The sequence below is a fragment of the Sapajus apella genome, unplaced genomic scaffold (assembly GCF_009761245.1).
Source record: "Sapajus apella isolate SASKATOON/1434 unplaced genomic scaffold, GSC_monkey_1.0 scaffold11, whole genome shotgun sequence".
In the NCBI taxonomy this organism is placed as follows: domain Eukaryota; kingdom Metazoa; phylum Chordata; class Mammalia; order Primates; family Cebidae; genus Sapajus; species Sapajus apella.
This window is the reverse complement of record NW_022436951.1, coordinates 6,904,383-6,926,938: the sequence shown is the minus strand read 5'-3', so window position 1 is coordinate 6,926,938 and position 22,556 is coordinate 6,904,383. Positions and strand designations below refer to the sequence as shown.

Sequence of the window (22,556 nt, the reverse complement as noted above, 5' to 3'; positions counted from 1 at the left end):
TTGAATCAAGGCATGTTACACTCCCAGCACATCAATGTGTTCACCAACCAGGAAGTGATCCTTAGCCTCGATGTTTGTAATTTTTATTACAGTCGTATTACATAGTTACAACTGATTAAATGGTTGTCTACATGACTGAACTCAATCTTCCACACCCCACCTCTCCCCAGAGGTTGGTTGGCCCAGTGTTGTAACCTTCTAATAACATGGTTGGCCTTCCTGGTGACCTGCCCATATTCTAAACCTATATAGGGGCTCACCCTGAGTCATTTCATTTGCATAAAAAAGACACTCTTATCACTCAGGAAATAAGAGAGTTTTAGAAGGTCTGCATCAGGAACTCAGGACGAAGACTAGATAGTTTATCACATCATTTTCATGTAGCTGTAGCAAGGGAATGTGAAGAACGTCATGCAAAATATGTCTAGAAATAAAGATCAGGGAAAATTGGGAATGACATGAATGCCATACTAGGATGTCTGAACATTTTAATGAGGGTCAGGGAGCAAGTGAATGTCCTTAGGAAATGAAATAATATGCATAGACTTGAGGCTTAGGAAAAGTCATCCTGGAATTAGAGTGAGGGAGGGATATAAAGGTATGACTCTAGTTAGGGCACGTACCTAGGGACTATTTCTGTATTTGAGGTAAGATGAACTGAATCTGTACAATGGGGAAGAGATTAAAAGCTTACTCAAAAATATAATCAGCTGATTCTAGAAAATAGCATTAAATAAGAACGAACACTTCTACAGAGCTTATTTAGTTCTAGGTAAAGTTCTAAAAGCTTTTCATATATTAACTTTTTAAACTCTCATCCTATAATGTGGTCACTATTATCTCCACTTCACAGATTAAAAACTGAGGCTTAAGAGGCCAAGTAATTTGCCCAAGGTCACAAAAGAAACCAGGCAGACTGGCTTGAGCATCTCTACTCTTAACCATTATTTTTCTGCCTCTTGGCAAGAAGGGGAACAAAGATTCTGGGGTTACAAGCCTCAGCAGCTGGAAGAGAAGTTCTGAGATACTCAGACCTAGAAGCATCCTTGGCACAAGTGGAAGATGGGATAGGGTTAGTGGAAAGAAAAGAATGATGAATTCTATTTTGGCTGTGCTTAATGTGAGTGAAAATGAACAGCATAAACAATGTCTATCTTCTGGGTCTTTACAACCAAAAAAGTAAGATCTTCCAACCTACATTTTTGGTAACTGACATTAAGTGTTAGATCTAATATCTTAATGATCTTATTTTTAACTCAACTTGATTCTAATTTTTTTCCACCTTTAATTATATTCAACTTTAATTATGTTTATTATGTGTGCAGGCCTATGTCTCTTTCTAGTGACTTATGAAATTCTACTGATTTGTTATTTTTTCCCACTGCTATGACAATGAGAAAGCATCTGATTTCTGCAGTCAGTTGAGTGGCGCACCATTAAGGTACACTCCAAATATCAATAACATGGAAAAATATAGCCCCAGAGAAACATTAAAATTACTGTGATAATTTATATACAATATATTACAACTATCTTAGTCTGTTCAGCTGCTATAGCAAAATATCACAGACTGTGTGGTTTACAAGCAACAGAAATGTATTTTTCACAGTTTGAGAGGTTGGAAAATCCATGATCAAGGCACTGGTAGATTTGGTGTCTAGCAAAGGCCTGTTTCCTACTTGACACTTTCTCACTATGTCCTCAACATGATGGAACAAGCTCCTTTGAGCCTATTTTATAAAAGTACGAGGCCCATTAATGAGGTCTCTGCCCTCATCACCTAATCACATCCTCAAAGGCCCCACCTCCTAATGCTATCACCTCCACCCAGACTTCTGAAACACACTGGGCAAGTTAACAAGACCCCCAGGTGATCTATGTGCTCATTAAAGCCTGAGAAGCACAGCTTTCACCTTCCACCTCTTCTCCCACACTTTCACCCCTTTTCCAACGTGAAGGGTTTATAGGTGTGTGCAATCAACTTATAGCTGCATTTGTTACCTGTGACGCTGTTACAGAGAAGAGAAATGACTCAAAAAACCTGACGTCACCTGTCTGGAGAAGGAACCTAAAAGTGGGTTCAAAAAGATGAATTTCCCAAAGAAGGTTTAAAGTCCTCCTCTCCACTTTAAGCTGAAGCTTCAGAAAGCCTCTGAAATTTGCAATAGGCACTGCCTTTTTACCTTGCACTGTCTTTTATCCTAATAGGTTGACCAAGTAAATGAGACCGCTCCAGGAAAGCCCAGCCTTCAGCCGAGTGGGCCAGCTGAGCTCACCTTTTTTTTCCAACAGAGGCACTTATGTCCCCTGTTTATGCACATGTTGAAATTTGCATTAAAATCTGAAAATAGAAAAAGATTCATACATTTCAGAATAAAATAAATATTCTTTTATTTGTATTCACCAAGATTAAATAAGTCCGGGACATTTTACACAGAGCTTCCTCTAATCCCTTTATTATCACCTTCTGCTACGGAGTTCCAAGACTAGAAAGGGAAGGTATGAGGAAGCAGCTACATTTACACCTATAAATGGAACATCTATTACAACAAGTAGATTGTTTTACCTAGGAACCGCTTCCCAATATCACTTCATAGTTTTCTTCCTTCCTTTCTCCTTCCTTCCTCCCATCTTTCTTTCTTCATGACTTAAAAATGTAATCTTAGGCATTTATAAAAATAAACACATTCCAGATAATTAAGTAAGATGACCAAATATCTATTTATTCCTTTTAAAACTCCAGATCATTTAGGAAATTTAGTTTACACCTGATCCAAATCCATAGCTTGGAATTCTTTCAAACTTATGCCACTCCGGGAGTCCCTGATTTCCAAAAGAGTTAACAGGCAAAAGTTATAATCTCCAAGATTTTGTCATCATCAAAATGAAATAGGCATCAGTGTCAATAGAAGCACTAACACCAGCATAATAATTCAAAAAGTCTTCTTTTGAAACCTAAAGAAAAGAAAAAGGCAAGAAAGATGGAAATGGTGAGTTATAGTAGAGCATTTTACATTCTCCAAGATATTTTCTATTGAGGGTCATTTGCCACTGTCAATCAAGCAGGGTCAAGTTAGGCAAAGACAGCCTGGCTTGCCTGTGCCCCCGGAGGTAGCTCACTGATACAGGACATGTGCAAGGGTAGCCTAAGATTCACCTGCTCACTGGCCAGCTACAGTTCCCTCATGGCCATCACTTTGTACATTAAGATAAGATTTCTAGATCTCTACTGTACTGTTCAATATGGTAGCCACTAGCCACATGTGGCTGTTTAAATTTGTACTTTTTAAAATTAAACATAATGAAAAATTCAGTTTCTCAGTTGCACTAGCCACTTTCCAACTGTCTATTAGCCATATTTGACTAGTGGCAGTCATATTGAAGAGCACAGATGTAGAACAATTCCATCATTATGGAAAGTTCTGTGAGACAGCAGTGCTTTAGAGTGGACATTGTGACTATTATTAGCATTTTAGGGTATAGAAATTTGTAGCATAAGAGAACAGATAAAAGTGCATTAGTAAAAGGGAGTCTACACCAAACACAGAGCTAGGAATAGAAGTAGAGAATGGGTACTTCCCAGAATCCTTGATCACCCAGAAGGACATGATGCCTGACATTCAGTGGCAGAGCGCAGAGGTACTAGCCCTGCAGGAGATACTAGAAGGCCAGCTCTACCCACTTCTCAATATGGACAGGATATGTGTTAATAGTTTATGGTTGGATTTGCACTTCCTATGCTGGGCAATGAAGTTAAGAGCAAAGATGCAAAGAGTAGGAATCAGCCTCTAAATTCCATCTCTCTCTCCCCTACCCTTAACCGTCCCAATTCCTTAATCCCAGCATATACAGACATACTATTCCCCACAGTCCTAGAAGCACCCCTCAAAGTCTGGGCATTCTGGAAACTTGACTGGCCTGCTAGATGGAAGTAGTTCATCCCTGTAAGAAAAGTAATATTAACATCAAATGTTTGAACTTTCATTCTTGGCTGTCAAAGTAATAGTTTTATGAGTAATCATGTTTTGCTCTTTTAAAAGAAGGAGGAATACAATGTGAACAGGGCCTTATCATTTTCAAAGAAGAAATTTTATCACCTGAAACACCACACAAATAACATTTTTTAATGATCCAAAAGTACCATCAAGGCAGTATACTTTTAAAGAAGAGTGATATGTTACGTGTTTGCTAATAAGAAGAAATATCTTTTGAAAACATTTAAAAACTGAAATACATAAGCTAAATATACTCTTTTTTTTTCTTTTTTTTTTTTTAAGATGGAGTTTTCCTCTTGTTGCCTAGGCTTGAATGCAGTGGCGTGATCTTGGCTCACTGCAGCCTGCGCCTCCTGAGTTCAAGTGATTATCCTGCCTCTCAGCCTCCCAAGTAGCTGGGATTACAGGTGTGTGCCAACATGCCCAGCTAATTTTGTATCCTTAGTAGAGACAGGGTTTCACCATGTTGGTCAGGCTGACCTCAAGTGATCTACCAACCTTGGCCTCCCAAAGTGCTGGGGTTACAGGTATGAGCCCCCACACCCGGCCAGATGTACTCTTTTATTACAGTAGTTGCCAATGCTTCAAACCTTAAATTGAAGAGACAATATTAAATTAGAACCATGTTAATGGTGCAGTCTGATAATGTAAAAACATGATAATGTAAAATAAATGACAAAGCTGGTATTATAAATTAAATCATATCTAACTTTGTAACTCAAGGACTTCTCAATTTTTCAGCCCCAGAAATGATATTTCAGCTAGTGCCAGTAAGCCAAGTTCTTACTTTCAATGCATACATAGCTTACCACTAGAAACATCTACAGTTTTTCAAATAAAATATTTAAAAATTTATATCATGTCATAAAAATGTTTCCTTGTAAAGCAGAATGTTGTTCTCAGCTTCAATGTCTATTCAATTTCTATTTAAAAATATTATCAAGATAAGATTTACATAATAGAAACACTTCACTATCTAGAAAACAGCTTGAGCTATAGCTGTCTAATAAGCTCTTGTCAATTAACAATTAACCTGGGACTATTTTTAAAGATATGTGAAAATTCTTTATGACTAGCATACTAATTACATTTATATATCAATAGATAGATAGCTCCAAGTACCTGTAAAAAATATATGAATATATGCAAATATATTTATGTGCAGGTACTTGGCCTAAGTAGGCACAGTCCTTACAATCTTTGCATCACTGGCTTAACAACCTCCGTCCTCTGTTTTTTTCTGGTACAGATGAAATAGAAGTAAACTTCCACTCAAACGCTGTCTAAATGACCTCAATTAGAAGAAAATGAATTCGTGATGATTTGCTATACACACTTAGCCGCTTCAATAATAATCTTAAGTAAACGGATTTTGCGTAAGATTGCTAAATGAGATTTTAAGCATGACTAAGAATGACATTTGTGGAATGGTAATTTATTTCCCAGTTCCCTTGGAAACAAAAAGAGTGACCTGGGTTTAGTAAGGTAATGGCTAACATTTGATAATAGCCTGCAATTGTGTAGCACTTTATCCCATCAACAGGAAGCACTCTAAGACTCACTATAACCCTGGAAGGAGCAAGTTACTCCTCCATGTGTCATTTCTCTCTGAATTCCAGGTCCTTATTCTAAGTCCCTCTCTTGGGTTGCAGATTGTCATCAGTTTCACATGTGTCCTGAGCGTTTCCAGGAGTTCAGCAACTCACACCTTTCAAGCTTAAGCTTAAGATGTTCCCAAGTCAATAGCAGACTCTGGATGCCAAGTATTCAGGTCAGAAAAGAAAAAGTGACTCAAGTCTTTGAGCACAGGATAACAAACGACTATGTACTCAGCCCTTGCTTCAAATTTCAAGTGCTTGTGCTCTGATTCACAAGGTCCCCGGCACATTTATTACAGGGTCTGGAACAGAATGAAATTGGAAATGAGTGACAGTTATATGGTGGCATACTGTAAAGCTGGATGTGATCCTTGGAGTGTTTGAGCTGATCGTCACACCTCCAGTGTCGGGAGCTGGAGCCGGAAGCCCATGGTGCTCACAGGGACTTTGGTGAAACTCACATGGATCAACAATGTTTGATGGCTGCTAGAATTTTTTAAATACTCCAGAGAAAGAATAAATAATTTTTGTTAAGCAGAATCAAAAGAAGAATCTAATGCAAAAGGAAAATGCCATTACATGTTGAGATTATTTTTTTGTCTGATGCACTCCACTTTTCTGGTCATTGCAAAGTCCATATTAAAATCTTGTCTATTGGTTAGCAGCTCATATTTTCAGTAGGTTTCACTCCTGGAGAGGATCTGTTTTGCTCAGGGGAAAAGAAATGGCTTTGGCGAAGCAGGTATGAGAATTAAACAAGAAGGTCATGCTATTCTCAGAGAGGAAGAGCTGTTTCACCACAACCTCTCACCACACCAGCTGAAATGGCAAAAAAAATTCTTCTCACATAGCAATGTTCTCACAACCCCCATCAATCATTTGTTTATGTTTCTTTCAACAGATCTCACCCATCATCTGTTTTAGAAGACATAATTTTAGGGATTAACTCGGTGGGTTTTATTTTTTCAGAATAAAAGAACTAGCTATCTTTATCAAAGTTATATAGTTTTCATATAAGTGACTTGGAGGAATAAAACCATCCTGAGAAACACTTGCTTTCAAAAGGATCAAATACATGAAAATCAATAACATTATATGATGATCTTTCAGACCCTTGATGCCTTGGTTTTTCCTTTGAATCACAAGCATTTCTAGGATTTAAATCTTTACTGCTTTATTCAACAGGATCTTAATTTAAAAGAACAATCAATAATCTCCAGGAAAGCAAGTTCATTGACCAATTTGGAAAATTGGAAATTATGAGGTTCTTCATTTCTGTACCCAAAGTAGATATGCATGGTTGAGTGTGGTGGCTCACACCTGTAATCCCAGCACTTTGGGAGGCCAAGGTGGGCAGATCACTTGAGGTCAGGAGTTTGAGACCAGCCTGGCCAACATGGTGAAATCCCATCTCTACTAAAAATACAAAAAATTAGCTGGGTGTGGTGGCAGGTGCCTGTAATCCCAGTTACTCGGGAGACTGAGACAGGAGAATTGCTTGAACCTGGGAAGCAGAGGTTGCAGTGAGCAGCGATTGCGTACCACTGCACTACAGCCTGGGTGACAGAGTGAGACTCCATATCAAAAATAATAATAGTAACAACAAAATAGATATGCATAAATCCAAAAATGGTACCTTACTCAGAAAAGGTTAATAGAATTTCATGAAGCAGGTGTAGAAGGGACCCCACACACCATCCATGAATACATCAGGTAAATTCAAGCTCTCCACTTGATTAAACAACAACATAGATCGCATCTGCAGGTAGTTTAGTGAGAGTGGAATTATTACCTACTTGTACTCTCGTGGCTCAGTGAGACAATCTACTTTGGCCAAGAGGAATTAAAGGGCCAAGACAATTATCTGCCTCCAAATTTAGAGGGGGATTTTCCTTGCATTGTCTTGATAGGCTGTCTCTGTTGATGAAATATACTATGTCACTCCCCAACAGGGTGCCACAGAAAGGGCTCCAAATGTCCTGGCTACAGAGGCTGAGTGAGATTCTGGGAGGGTAATTTCAGTGTCTGTTCTTCCCCTCCCTCCATACCCTCTTTAATCTCTTAACAACTGTGGGTGGTTAGTTTGGTTTGAAAGCCAGTGGTTTAGCCTGCAATTATTCTAATTCACTGCTCTGTCCCCACAGCCTAGAAAAAAGCATGTATCTCTATAAATATTTATTGATGGGACATATTTCCACCTGCAAGCCATGATATTTGCCAAGTCAATCTGTAGCCTACTTGGAATACACCCAGCTCTGCCTTTGAAAAATATGATTAGGGTGTGAAATGTGACTCCATGCCTGCTGCCAAACCATACAGAACAAGTACATGGTCCCCCAAAGTGCCATCTGTGCCTGGGAAAATCCTATGATGGTTTAAATCACTGTGAAAACCAGCCCGACAGACCAGCAGAAAGAATTCTGCCTCAGTCTACAGTTCAGTTTGCAAATTCTGGGTTTCTCATTATTACTGTGAACGGAATGCAGGTACGATGTGCACAGCAGCAGAGAGTCAGAGTCTCCAGCCATTCTGGCATGGGTTTGCCTTTGGTGGAGTTAGAAATCCAAATCCAGTATTGTTATGGGTGGCTTGTTCTGACAAATCCTCATTCTCAGAATGTTTGCAAATATCATTCTTGTTTCATAAAAAGTTGCTAATTTCAATCTCTTTTCTTTGGCTTGTTTAATTTTCTATCTGAGGTCCAGACCCAACAGGTGAGGTTTTCCTGAGGGATGTTTTGGCAACTTTTTATTGTGTTTTATCTTCTGAGCTAAGGTCTTACTTTTTAAATTGTAAATGGAGTAAGGTTTAAAATCTGCAAGTTAAATAAACAAAAAATATATCCAGAAGAGTGTTAGCAAATGTTTTCTTTAAATGTCTCTTCTCTGTTCCTCCCACTGCTACTAGAAGGAGTAGAGCTAAATAATGCACAATTCCTGACTGCCAGAAGCCATAGAGGAGAATGAGAATTGGAGTGCAGTGACCCTTGACCATCAGGTTATTAGCAGATTTTTTTTTCAGAGGGTGAAAGGGCTGTGGTGGAACTTTGCTCATGGGCCCAGGACCCAAACCGCTAGAAGGGAAGCAACTAAATGTGACCAAATGCACTATGAGGTATGTGTTATCTGATATCAGATAGCTGTGCCCTGTGCCCCCATTAGACAGGAAGCGAAGTATCACTGGAAAAGGCTAAGCTGATAGCTGCCACCTAGTCTTTGATCAGAATCACATGCTCACTCTATGGGTCCAGTGAAGCAGAGGCATGAGTCATACCCAGAATCAAAGACAAGAATCTCTCTAGAGCAAAAGGCTTGAAACCCACCATGTCCAGGAAATAGGGGAGCTCTCCTTAGCCATAATCTGCAAGGTGCAGGCTACAAAAAGCATGGATTTTTTCCTATACATTTCTTCACAATTTCTGCTGGCTTTCTACATTTTTTAAATGTGAAGAAATTCTACACATTTCTTCATAACCCTTGGTATCTTTGGCCCAACCAATCTCTATATGAGCCAAGATAATAAATCCAATACAAAATCAGACTTGTGCAATTAATTAAAACACACACACCTACCCACCCGCCCACACACGCACATGCAAAACTAGTATTTGGTAATATGGGGATGCACCCATCCTCAAGAAAAAGGTCCTTTTTCCAGCCTATCACCAGGATAAATAAGAGTTGAGCATCTCAACAAGCTATTTAATAACTGCCATAATGCTCATCTGGCAGCACTGGTTTTCATATGTCTTAAATCAATACATAATAGAATCTCAGCTTCCAAGTCTATGAAATAAAACCTAAATAGTGAATTGATACAAAATATGGCAAGTGTGTTCAAACCCTAAACCCAGAGCCAATTAAATATATAAGATCTTAAAGCAGAGTATTAACCCAATCCATGTCTCCAAACTGGGCCCTAAGTGCAGCCAAGGATGGAAGCAGAAAGAGGTATTACACCTAGCAGCAAGGTGGGTTGGCATTGTCTCCAGCACCATAACCAGAGGCTGGTCACTGTGCTTTCATCTCTGGTCCCAGATACAGAACCCACAGAAGGAGAGCTGTAGTTTCCTTATCTATTTTCCAATCTCTGGGACTGTCTTTGCTTCTAGTAACCTTTCATGGGCAGAGTCTCACACATTAAAAATATGAAGCCAAAGCTTAATGCTGGGAGGAAGAGGCGTTAAGCCATGAAGCATCAAGATGGAAAACCTGCTTTGGAATATTCTTGTGATCCTAGTCCAAGTCACATCCAACCTCCTTGTGCTGGTGGGAATTAATTTCTTTCTTTCTTTTTTTTTTTCTTTTGAGACAGAGTCTTGCTCTGTTGTCCAGGCTGGAGTGCAGTGGCATGATCTCAGCTCACTGTAGCCTCTGCCTCTCGGGTTCAAGTGATTCTCGTGTCTCAGCCTCTGGAGTAGCTGGGGTTATAGGTGTGCACCACCACACCCAGCAAATATTTTTTACTTTTAGTAGAGACTGGGTTTTCACCATGTTGGCCAGGCTAGTCTTGATCTCCTGACCTCAGGTGATCCACCCTCCTCGGCCTCCCAAAGTGCTGGGATTACAGGCATGAGCCACTGCACCCAGCCCGCACTGGTGGAAATTTCAACTTAATTGGCAGAAAGCAGAGAGGGGAGAGATAAACATTCCACAAGGTGAAGGCTTTCTGGTATAGCCTGCCCACTCACAGTACAAGATGTTCCACATAAAATCTGAGAGCCCAGCCCAGTTTCAAAACTTCAGCCACAGGAGTACTGTGAATAGTCATGGATCTACTGCTCAAATAAATAGCCTCCTCTCTCACACCAGTCTTTAAAATGACTATTTAAAAAAATCATTTTAAATCTGTTTGTCAAACTGTGGCTTCCCTAAACCCTAGACAGTGAAACTCAAGATTTGCTTGCAGAAATTGAGGCTAACACGTAGTCTTCTTCTGGTCCCCAAATGAGACTGAAACACTTAAAGACTTACAGTCCATCATAAAAAGAGATAAATTATCATCTCACCTGGAAATGGATCATCTGAAAGGAGGTAGAGAAAAACTATGAGTGCATGGGTGAGGGTTTTAATTAAAATGCTCAAGCTTTCATTAATGACCAAGGGAAAAAACCTAAAGTTGATTAGACACCTGCATGTTTCAGCACAGCACTAGGAGCTTTACAGAGCTGATTTTACTTAAGTCCTATTTTAGAGCAAAGGAAACAGTCTCAGGGAAGGCAAGCTCACAACTGGCTACTCAGTGTCTTTTATTTCTGCCTGTTTCTTGGCCCCAGAAAATGCAGTATTTTGACACAGAAAAAACATTACAATGAGTGTGAAATCAAACACAATAATGGTTTTTGAGCTGAGGTTTAGTCATTTGGAGCCACATGGCTATCCCAAGGCCCAGCCCCAGGTCACATGCTTAAAGCTTCCAGGCGGTTCTCATCATGACAATGAAGTACACGTCAGTGTCAATGGATGCGCTCACGCCCGCATAGTAGTTCATGAACTCCTCAGGGGTCACCTGCAGTGGAAAAGTTAGAAACAAAAACGAAACTTTGCTTCTCACTCTGTCAGTCGGGGCCCACCTTGTGCATCTGTAAATAGAAGGAAATAGAGGACTTCTTTGTGTGTGTGATCATGGCTGAAGAACTGATCTAAAACAAAAGAACAAGTGAGGTTGAGGACGGTGTGAGAACAGCACCTAGAAAGAGAGAAAGGAAGCCTTGAAAGTTTCTAGGCCAACCTAAATGTAAAGTGACACATGGGTTGTCATCTTTTCTCTAAGGGTGGGAGCCCGCCAGTTCAGATAAGGGAGGCTGAAACTCAGAGTAAGAAGGAAGTGTGCTGTAAACTGTAGTTAATTTTATCTTTCCGTGACATGTCAGAAACAACATGTCACATCCTTGTGTCAGGATAAGTGATGTTTTCCTTTTCCAAAACTGGAGTTCCGTCCTGCAGATGAAGAAACAGATTTCTAGTTAAAACGCTCCTGGGGTGCATATTTTTCTAACACATGAATATCTCATTCAAGGTCCAGAGTGAATAAAAAGCTTAACCCTGTTTAATGTCTCCCACCCATCCTGGCTTCTCTCCACTCTATACCCATGACCGTCTCTTTGAAATATTGACTAATGTGTTTATCTATTTTAGGATTTCGTAATACTTTGCTTTGGGGAAGAAGAAAAAACAGTTATTAGTATTATTTTTAACAGGTCTAGATAATATGTACATTTTAACCATGTTGGCTGACATGATCAGTTGGGGACATACCTATGCCTTACAAGAATCATAAGAGACGACTGACTTGTCCTTTTTGCTGAAATTATAAGTGAACAGAAAAAAATAAGTCATAGGATCCATAGCTCTCTCTCATACCACCCCTTCCCACTAAAAAAAAGGAAGAGCAGTGAGAAGAAAGGCATTTGAACTCAGCTCATAGTTGAACTGTAAATGCACATCCATAATACATGCATAGAGCCTCTGTTAAAATTAGGATACCCTTAGCATCCCTCTTTCTTGAACTTCTTTTTTTTTTTTTTTACTAGCTATCAGACCACCCTGTGTTCTATGAACTTTTTTATTCCTCTCCTCCTTTGAATTTCTCAGCCTCTGCTTTCCAATTCCCTCATTAAGGGATTATATTAAGTTTCACACATCATTATTGCCCTCTCTCTATCTTTATGATGCTGTGTGAGGTTCCAGGGAAATGTTTCTCAGTGTGGTCCACACTGCCTGCATCAGGACCACCTGGGATGTTTGTCAGAAGCCCAGGTCCTCAGGCTCTAACCCACACCTGCTGAATCAGAATCTCTGAAGCAAGTGGTTGTGGAATTTACATTTGTAAAATCTAAACATTCCAGTTAATTGTTGTGCACACTACCATAATTTAACTGGGAATATCAAAGATAATTAAGCTAAAGTCTTAGTCCTCAAAAAGATTGCAGGCTGGTGAAATACTCCAACAAAGTAAGTGGATAATTTTAACAGCAAATAGCAAGTAAACTAAGAGAGTTGTACACGAGACCCTGAGCCATTTTGACTGAGCACTTTACTGTGACAGTTTGAGGAACATTTTTTTGCAGCTAATTATTTTTTAATTAAAAATTATCAAATTCCTAATATTTTTAGTTTGTTATTTCTATTGTTTGTTGGTTGAACAGGGGTGACAGCCATTGAGTGAGACGCCCTCTACATCCACTGTAATACTCTTGTCCCTAGCTCTACTTTCCCACAAAAGTCAAAAAACTCAAAACTCACTTTCCCAGACTCCCTTGCAGCTGCAGCTTGGGATGGCCAAGTGATAGAGTTCTCACCAATAAGATACAAAAGAAATCTGACATGAATTTCTAGGGAAGCCTTTGTTTGCCTGATGCAGGCTCTAGCCCTTTCTCATTCCCTCCTTCTTCCTCATTTGTCCTGCTGCCTGAAACTCAGATGTGCTGCCTGAAGTTAGGCAACTGTCTTGAGATCATGAAGGAAAGGCCAGGAAAATCACAATAACCTCAGCTCTGCTCTCTTTAAGCCACCCAAGTGAGAACATCAAGTAGATATAAAACAAAACCTAATTTGTGTATTCCAATGTTTAATGAGATTTGTTATTTTGTGCAATTGAAACCAAACTCTAACTGAACCACCAATTGAGTGAGACTGGTATCATTATCCCCATCCTTCAATCCCAAGCTCCCTCAATGGCATGGAGTGACCTGGAGTTGAGTTGGCTCTGATGGAGAATGGAGAAGGAATCCAAGATGGGCAAAAGATAAAGGAAGTTTTAAACCTCACTTGGAAGTTAGAGTATGTCAAGCCAGAGGTCAGAGCTAACATATTTAATCATTTCTGAAGTTACTCTTAGCTAGATATTTGCTTGTTTTCTGAGACTCAACTTATACTGGGAATGGCCTGAATCACAAAGTTTCTAATCTCCCATAAATTTACCCTCATCATAGTAAATTGCTGTTTAGCAATAATTACCATCCTTACTCATTTTATTTGACAGAAAACATGAGAAACTGAGCACTCCTACTTTTAGCAGGCCTCTTGCCTAAGCTACCTTTATGTGATAAGATATATATCATATATACAAGAGAAGGTCCCAGATGGGGGTAATGGAAGTCACAATTCAATCCCTTCTTCTCAGCTCCAAATTCACTACAGAAATCCTAAAACAACTCCAGGTTGCTATTAATACATACGCTCAGTAATATACCTAAAATATTTTCAATTATTTACAAATTTTTATATGAGATAGATGAGGCAATAGACTGATATTCTCTGAAGGGCTAAAGTCCTAAAAGTTTTTTTAAAATATGATGATTATAAAGTCATATACACACATGAAGAATTCAAAACTTAGATATTAAAAAATGAGAAGTAGAAGTCTCACCAAATTGGGGTGGGGTTTAGTGATAGAAAAGAGGTGAGGAAAGTCTGTTTCACATGCTGTTTGTTTCACATCTCCGCCCGAATGTCTTCCAGCTGCTATGGGAGTCCTGTGGGGTATTAGTGCAAGACCAAATTCCAAGACTGCTGCAAACTCCAGCAACCTTTATGGGTATTTGAGAGTTTTGCCAAGATTATCAAGCTTGAGCATTATCCTTAACTATGCTAAATTTTTTGCATTATTTTAAATTTTGTCTTACATGGAATGTTTTTAACCATAAAGTTGCACACTGGCTTTAAGCACAGCTATGCTTTGTTACAAAAAATCTTAAGATGCAAAATAATTCAATTTGCAAGAGGTAAATTAGAGGCTAATTATTCTTCTCATAAAAGTATTTACCAGGGAGTTCCTCCACATCAACAATTTCTTGTGCATTTAAAATGCAATTCAATGTGCAAAAGTTTGAATTATAAATCACTTTTCAGAAACATTTTTATTGTGTCTATTAAAGGAGATGTCCCTGTTAAGCCCTTAGCAGATGCCCAGTTGATATGTGCTCAAAAAATGTTGCCCAGATTCATTATTATGCTAATAGGGGTCCATATGCATATTATATTTAATAATTGTAAAACAGTCATTTCTGAATCTTTTAGAGCTGAGGATCACAAATATGAGTGAGTACAAGAGTCATCTGATACATATTAAAACGTAAATCCTTGGACTCCACTCTCCAAAAACTCAGATAATGTGGTTCTGCAGTACAGCTGGCAGTCTACATTATCATTAAATACTCCCTGATGACGATTATGAGCATCCAGAGTTGAGTATCAATACACGGTCTGTAACATTCAGATGACATCAAGTGCTGTAACTGCTAAAAACCTCAATAACCTTCATGAGCTTTTGAGAGCTTAATGTGGCTTCTTAAGATAAATATCAAAAGGGATGATGTGCAGACTTGAATCAGCCGAATCACAACTGGCTATTTTGACTTTTGTTAGAGAAAAGAGTAGCTGAGGTTTCCCCCGGCAATGAGGAGGAACCACCTGCAGAGAAGAAGCAGACACACTCTGGGATCCACAAAGGGGCGGGCTAATTTGGGGAAATGGCAGTTGGCTATTTTTCCATTGACATCTCAGTGATCAAAGGCCAGCAATGCTGGTAGAAAACATATAGCTTTTATTTTTTTCCCTAAGATTTTTGCTGCCCTACTGCATTTCAGACCTTTTGAAAACCTGTATCCACAATCCTCAGCCTGAAATAGAGGGTATCGCTCCATCCCTGACTGGAAAATGTCGGCAGGAAGGACAGAAAAGTCACCGTCCTATCCCTTACCCCTTGCTAATGAAACTCATCATGAAGTTTCATTTACAAAGTTAGAGGAAATTACCTTCAGAAGAGGAAGGTTTATTTGTTCTTCCCTTAACCACCCTTTTCTTGTCCACTGGCCCATTAATCTTTTCCTGTGCTATAAAAAGCTTAAGAAACAACGAACCCTGGGGTTGTGCTCTGACTGACAGTTACCAAAGGGACAACCCCCTTTCCTTATCACCAAAACCCTTAGGTCTCCTAATAACAGAACTGGCCCTGGGTTTTGTTTTGTTTTTTCTAAAAAGTCCATTTATGGCTGTTGGTAGATGACATTTTCATCTCAGCCTAGACACAGTCACAGAGCTATATAATTCCTTACCCTACCAAGCTATGCATTTGTAACTTGAAGATAAAAGTTAATGGAGATGAGGTGGGTGCTTTTGTTTTCAAGTTCACTGCAGTTTAGAAATGTAAGTTAATTTCAAAGCACACTGAAGAATAAATCAGAGTAAATTCTGTTATTTAGCATTCCCTTTACCAAAAACTACTTTTAAATGGCATTTCCACATAGCAAAGTGTGATGACAAACGAGGCCCATAAGGATGACTGTGAAGGCACTAAAACATCCTGAAAGACCTTGTAAATCTGTTCCCCAAAATTAAATTATGATCTCATTTCAAAGTTAAATATGTTTTGTTATAGTCAGTTCATTGGAATGCAACTAGCAGAGTATAGTGAATATGATAACCATAAAATGGAGTGTTTAATCAAAACATCACATTCCCCAGATGACAGGTCATCAGCTTATGTGGATCCGCTACCAATATATTTCAATATATGTGTATGAACATGTGCAGGCACATACATACATTTTGTTACTTTAGTTTTCAGAGTAACCATTTTGTTACCTCAGTTTCCCCTGGCAATAGGGAAGTTTCTAGGTGGTTCCTAGGGAAATAGTTGAATCCTATTTACAACAAATATGGTATCAATGTGTTAAAATTTTGAAGATTTTGGACCTATTTCCCATTTACAGTTTCAAATTAAAGAGAAGAAATTTTTCCTAGATTGGGCTTTTACACTTACCAATCCATCTTTGTCATAGGGTGAATCAAAGTTATCCAGAAATTTCCGAAACACTTGTTCCTCACTCCATTCCCCATTCTGGTACTTCGGGTGGTGTTTTGCATTATACACTTCACGAAGGTCTTCAATTGTTATAACTCCATCTCCAGTCTTGTCTAACTTTCTGAAAGCTTGCATTATAACCTCTTTTCTGGCTCTGGACATTGGAGGCTACAAAAACAGAATAATATATGCAGAGACATACATAAGCAAATGAGCTTTTTTTGTATCCTATGTGATAAATAACTTATTCCCCTCAATGATATGAAATAATATTTGTGCACTATTATATAATGGGCACTACAATTGCTCCAAAAAATTCCTAAGTCTATTCACAGTCTTCTGCCCACCGCCCTCCCCATAGTGCACTAACAACTTCTAAAAACAAAATCTCAAAGTAGCCAACCCAAACCACGTGAAAGCCAAACTCAGCAGATATACTGATTAACAGGACCACTTACTCTTAATGTGAGAAGAAACTCATTGAAGTCTATTGTTCCATTTCCATCTTTATCAAACCTCCGGAAAAGCTCTTCTGCCTCTTCCTTTTCCATGACCACAGCATAATCATTTAACCCTTTCATAAATTCTTTAAAATCAAGGGTTCGATTATTATCGTCATCCATAATTCTAAATACTCTGAAGAAAATACATGCAAAAATTAAGAGAAATTTACAAAGAACAAGGTGTAAGTGTAAAGATTTAAAAAGAAATTGAAGCTCAAGCTTTTGTCAAAGTAAAATACAAAAGTCTTAAATTCTTCTCTCCACCCTCCCTTCCAAAAATGGAGAGCCGCTTCCCACCACACACACGCACACACATACACACACAGAGTGTAATTCTAATTACATGACCTTGTGAAAAAAACAAAACTGTGGAGACAGTAAAAAGAAGAAGGGAGAGGAAAGAGTTGAACTGGTGAAACATGGGATTTTTAGGTCAATGAAACTAGCCTTTATAATACTATGATGGAGGATATATGACATTATGCATTTGCTAAAACCCACAGAACTTTACAGAACAAGTTGTAAACCTTAATGCATATGAATTTTTTAAAAATGATTTGGGAAGTCAGAAAATCACAGAAAGGAATGCAAACTGTGACAACAGAATTTCACTATTTTATAAAAGAATGAAACATCCCAAAAAGGGGTAAAGGGATAAGAGAGAAAGGTGCTGATTTAAGTACTTTGAAAATGAGCAGGGTCTGTAAGAACACAGGAACTGCACACAATTACTGTACTGTACAGTTGATAAAGTTGTTTCCCACAGGGATACAGTTTAACCATTCTGATACTGATGTACATGTATCCCGAAGTTGAACCATCAAGTAAATGAATAACAAAGATGGAAACCAGGTTTCTTTAAGTGGGAGTGAGAATTTACAGGTAAGATAGGAAAAGAGGCATGGATTAGAGTTGGAGACATAGTGTGAACTCATGTTTAGTTTAATATAGACATAAATCATTACATATAAAAATAATTATACAAAGGTTACTATACACACATATATGTCCTTATTTTGTCAGCTGAGAAGGCCTAGAAATAATAATGCTCCAGTAACAATAAGCACGTGTACAGCCTAGGGCATGAATATACAAAATGAGACATTTCGTAGTACCAGAAAGAAAGGAAGTGCTAAAAAACAAACAACACATTGATGGGACTAAGTCAGGGATATAGGAGCCAACTTAAAGAGCTCTCAAGGCCAAGGCTGGAACAGTTTAACCAATAAAACTACATTGGATTATAACCCAAAATGTAAAAAAGAAATCCCTGCATCTGTATTGGTTTAAATAAATGGCAGAATAAATAAATGTGAGGAAAAGGACAAATTTCTTCTGCAGAAAAATTCCAAATAAGTTATGGATATACTCTGCTCTCAAGGAGGGAACACACACTCCCCACTCTCTAAGTGTGGGCTCTGCAAAGAGGTTTCCTTCCAAAGAATACGATATGGAGAAGGGAAGTAACTTTACACTGGAGAAGACTGACGAACACTCCCTCAATCAGATGATCAGCGTCAACATCAACAGTAGTAAATCATGTTCATCACACATATCCTTGGTATAATGTGATAAAAAAAAAAAAAAGGTGCTTTGCATCTACGGTCCCTAAAACCAATAAGCCCAGTTTAATCATGAAGAAAAAAATCAAAGAAATTCCAATAGGTGGGCATCCTACAAAATACTTGACCTGTCACATTCATCAAAAACCAGGAAAGTCTGAGAAACTGTCATACCCAACAGGATCCTAAGGAAATATGACAAGCAAATGTAAAGCAGAGTTCTGGATGGGATCCTGAAACAGAACAGGACACTAGGTAAAAACTAAGAAAGTATGAATACACGATGGGCCTTAGTTAATAATAATGTGTTGGCACTCGTTTTTAAAGTAGTCTATTTAAAAAATAAAAATGTAACTTTTTTTAAGCTTTCATCTTTGTTAATAGACTTAAAGGTCCCAAAGTCTTCCCATTTCCCATTAAAGGAAAGCAGAAAATGTAGGTAAGTACTTTGAAAACCCTATGGTTTTCAAAAGTCATTAAAAAGTTAGAAAACAACAGATGCTGGAGAGGATGTAGAAAAATAAGAGTTCTTTTACACTGTTGGTGGGAGTGTAAATTAGATCAACCATTATGGAAGACAGTGTGGGAATTCCTCAAAGATCTAGAACCAAAAATATCATTTGACCCAATAATCCCATTACTGGGTATATACCCAAAGGATTATAAATCATTCTACTATAAAGACATGTGCACATGTATGTTTATTGCAGCACTATTCACAATAGCAAAGACTTGGAACCAACTCAAATGCCCAATGATAGACCAGATAAAGAAAATGTGGCACATAAACACCATGGAATACTATGCAGTCATAAAAAAAGAATGAGTTCATGTCCTTTGCAGGGACATGGATGAAGCTGGAAACCATCAATCTTAGCAAACTAACGCAGGAACAGAAAACCAAACACTGCATATTCTCACTCATAAGTGGGAGCTGAACAATGAGAACACATGGATACTCGGAGGAGAACATCAAACACCAGGGTCTTTCTGAGGGTGGGGGGCTTGGGGAAGGAGACCATTAGGAGAAATCCTTAATGTGGATGATGGGTTGATGGGTGCAGCAAACCACCATGGCACGTGTATACCTATGTAACAAACCTGCACGTTCTGTGCATGTACCCTAGAACTTAAAGTATAATAAAAAAAAAAAAAATGGAAAGTTGGATTAATCAGAACCTGAAGACTTTAAATGTCCTAAAATGCTAAAGAGCTTGAACTTTATTAGCAAGTTATTTTTAAAGTTATTAAATGGTTGACTTGAAGTGACATTATCAAAATAATGAGAACTTTAGCAATGAATTGGAGGACTGAAAACTTAGAAGCAAAGGAACCAGTAAGAATACCATCATAAGAGTCCAGTGAAAAATGCTGAGTGTCTACACTTAAGCGATTGGAAAGAAAATAAGAAAAAAAGTTTTCAAGATATTATAGAAATAAAGGAGTGAATATGGTGGGCTAATGATGATAATTCTAAAGTTTTCAGCTCAAGGACCTGGAAGAGTTGTAATACCTTTAAAAAAGTAGGGGCTGCTGGGAAACCTTTTTTAAAAAAAAAAAAAAAAAAAAAACCTTTGTTTTATTTGGATAGTAAGCCAACTACATAGAGATATTCACTGGTTAGTTGGTTTGTTAGCTAGTATCTTTCCTGATAAAAGAAAATACATAAATTGTTAAATTAGTTTGGATCTCAGGAATGGGTATCTTGCCAAGAATTTGGCAAGGGGCCAGGGTAGAATGTGCTAACTCAACTGTACCCAAGATATCTGATAAATTAAGGATGCTGGCAAAAGAATTTTGAGAATTTAGATACTAGAGAAGTATCTACATTTACAAGGGAATTAGAAATGACTAAGAAAGAACATATACTATTGAAAACCACAAGAATTTGGTGTCAAAAAATGAAGGTATCAAGGTTAAAAATAATAGAGTCAGCTTGATCTTGGTTAGGATAAAGACTCAGACAGGGTGGAAAGATGGGTCCAGGAGCCAGTGCTGAGTGCTATGCCAGCGGCGGGGGGAAGGCAGAGCCTAACCTGACGAGATGCCCTTCTACGGCAGGATTTATGGGAAATAAATAAATGAACAAAGTGGGGAATATGACCTGGGATTTGGAGTTAGACTGAAGTAGAGTGTTTAGTCTTCAACTACCCCTAAGACAGGAGTGGAGGGGAAGGGGCAGCTTCCACTTGAGTTAGGAGGTACTTAGAGAAGGCCAAGGCCAGCAAGGGAGGCAGACAGCACATTCTGCAAAGGGCTTAGGATGGAATGGTGTCTGTTCACCGTCAGCTGGTTCTTAGTGGAAAGGCTGGTAGAGATGCAGTGTGCAGTGGGAATGGGGTGAAGACAACACAGACAGCAGGAGGGATTCCACTGAGTGGACCAGAGAGTGGAAGAGAGGATTCCTCAAGAGGATTCCTACATTGTCCTTCCGCACAATGATGTGCACCCATGATGAAAGGGGTAGAGGTTGAAGTCACACAATATTGAGGGCAAGAGGGCTGGTCTTCCCATTGGACTGGGACATTCTGGCCACCAGGGTGCACAACACCACTGCCTGGCCTTGTGACAGAGTTGGGCTTAGTCTGAAATTTGGGACTATTCAGAGTTTTCTCCCGGGCACTCAGTACCTTCTGGAAGTAAAGCCTTCCACGTTGTCTGGGTGCAAGGCTGGATTTCCCTCCCATTGGCACCCTGTACTTCTCTAATATACAACTCCTCACACCACTGAGAGACCATTTACTTCACTCATACGCTCCATAGTCTTAGTCTTCCATGGGGGCTTAAGAAGCCTTGTTCACACATGGGTCCCTAAGATGTGTCCAATGCCTGGCCCATAGCAGGCTCTTGATGGAGTTTGTTATAATGCACAGGACCTGCCCTCAGGAGGCTCACAGTCTCCTTTCTTCTTGGGTTTCTCAGTCCTTAAAACTATTCACACTGTCAAAGGGCAGAGGGTGGGAGAACAGGAGCTACCCAGCTGAGAGAACCCCATTGGCAGCGAGCTGTCGGTTATCTGACAAGCAATACCAGTGTCCCTAGAAGTGACAGAGATATGATTGCCTGAGAGCAAAACTCCAAATTCTGCAACTAGAGCTAAATCGCTGCTGTTCCTTCCTCCCTCTTCCATCCTGGCCATTATTACCACAGCTGCAGAGAGACTTATTGTCCTGGTGGGCATCTCCACGCCAGGGCCGTGCTTCTCCCTTACCTCATACTTTCCCAGAGCTGCACTGTCTTGTAGCAGAGAGCAGTCTTGCTGAGTCTGGGACTAAGATCCAAAAACTGTCACAGGGACCTCAGAGATCAACTCTTCTAAACTCTACATTTTACAAATAAGGAACTGAGCCCCTAGGAAGAAATGACTTGCTCAAGACCATGTGACCAACATCAGTCTTACCTGGCCGATTCCGTGCCTTCCCACTCCATTCCCTACCACCTGTCACTAGGTCCTACCTGCCAAGTCCTTTGATGCCTGCAGAGCCCCTGGCCAGGCATTGCAGTCGGAGTCTTTCAATGGGGTCGGTGGCTGTGGTGAGCTTTTTCTTGGCCTGGATCGCCATCTCTCGGTCATGGCGTGCTGTCCCTGCCATCTGAGGAGGGAAGCCATAGCATGTCAGTAGAGTCCAGGCCTCATCGCTGCCTCTGGCTGGGCAGGGTGACAGCAGCCTCACTGAGAAGGAAATGTACAGCCTTCTCCGTCAGAAAACTTCTTGGAATTTCCAATTTTTCTCTATGCCAACTGTGTGCCTGGCATATTTATAACTTACTTATCTGGTTTTGCTAGCCTAAACAATAGTCTTAAATATAACACCATTTCCCAAGGTGCTTTGATCTTTCTGAAGCCCTCCCTCCATAAAAGAAGTCCAATTTCTCTGTACTCTCTTTTTTGAACCAACCTTATATGCCATATTATTTTATGTAGAATTTTCCATATTCCCTTGACCCTCACATTCAATATTCTCGTCTTTGGTCTAGACCCTGTTTTTGTTCCCTCTGTCTTGAATGAGATTTTCAGCACTTGATCCTTAATGATTTGTACCAGCAATGGGTATGGTCCCCTTGATTCACAGGTTAGTGTTCACTAACACC

General features: G+C 39.3%; 1 protein-coding gene across 3 annotated transcripts in view; it reads right to left on the bottom strand.

Moving 5' to 3' along the window:
- Nucleotides 1–2,370: 2,370 nt before the first annotated feature.
- Nucleotides 2,371–22,556, bottom strand: part of CAPSL (calcyphosine like) — a 36,557-nt gene continuing 16,371 nt past the window's right edge. Inside the window, exons 2-5 of one of the 3 annotated variants that reach the window (XM_032278964.1) lie at nucleotides 21,921–22,057; nucleotides 16,858–17,035; nucleotides 16,358–16,567; nucleotides 2,371–2,955 (exon numbers count right to left, since the gene is read on the bottom strand). In XM_032278964.1, the coding sequence (XP_032134855.1) occupies nucleotides 2,854–2,955; nucleotides 16,358–16,567; nucleotides 16,858–17,035; nucleotides 21,921–22,057 (627 nt within the window). In that variant the 3' untranslated portion in view covers nucleotides 2,371–2,853. Of the gene's footprint in view, nucleotides 2,956–10,751; nucleotides 11,102–16,357; nucleotides 16,568–16,857; nucleotides 17,036–21,920; nucleotides 22,058–22,556 lie in introns of those variants that run through there. The other 2 variants (XM_032278963.1, XM_032278962.1) reach the window with 2 other exon arrangements.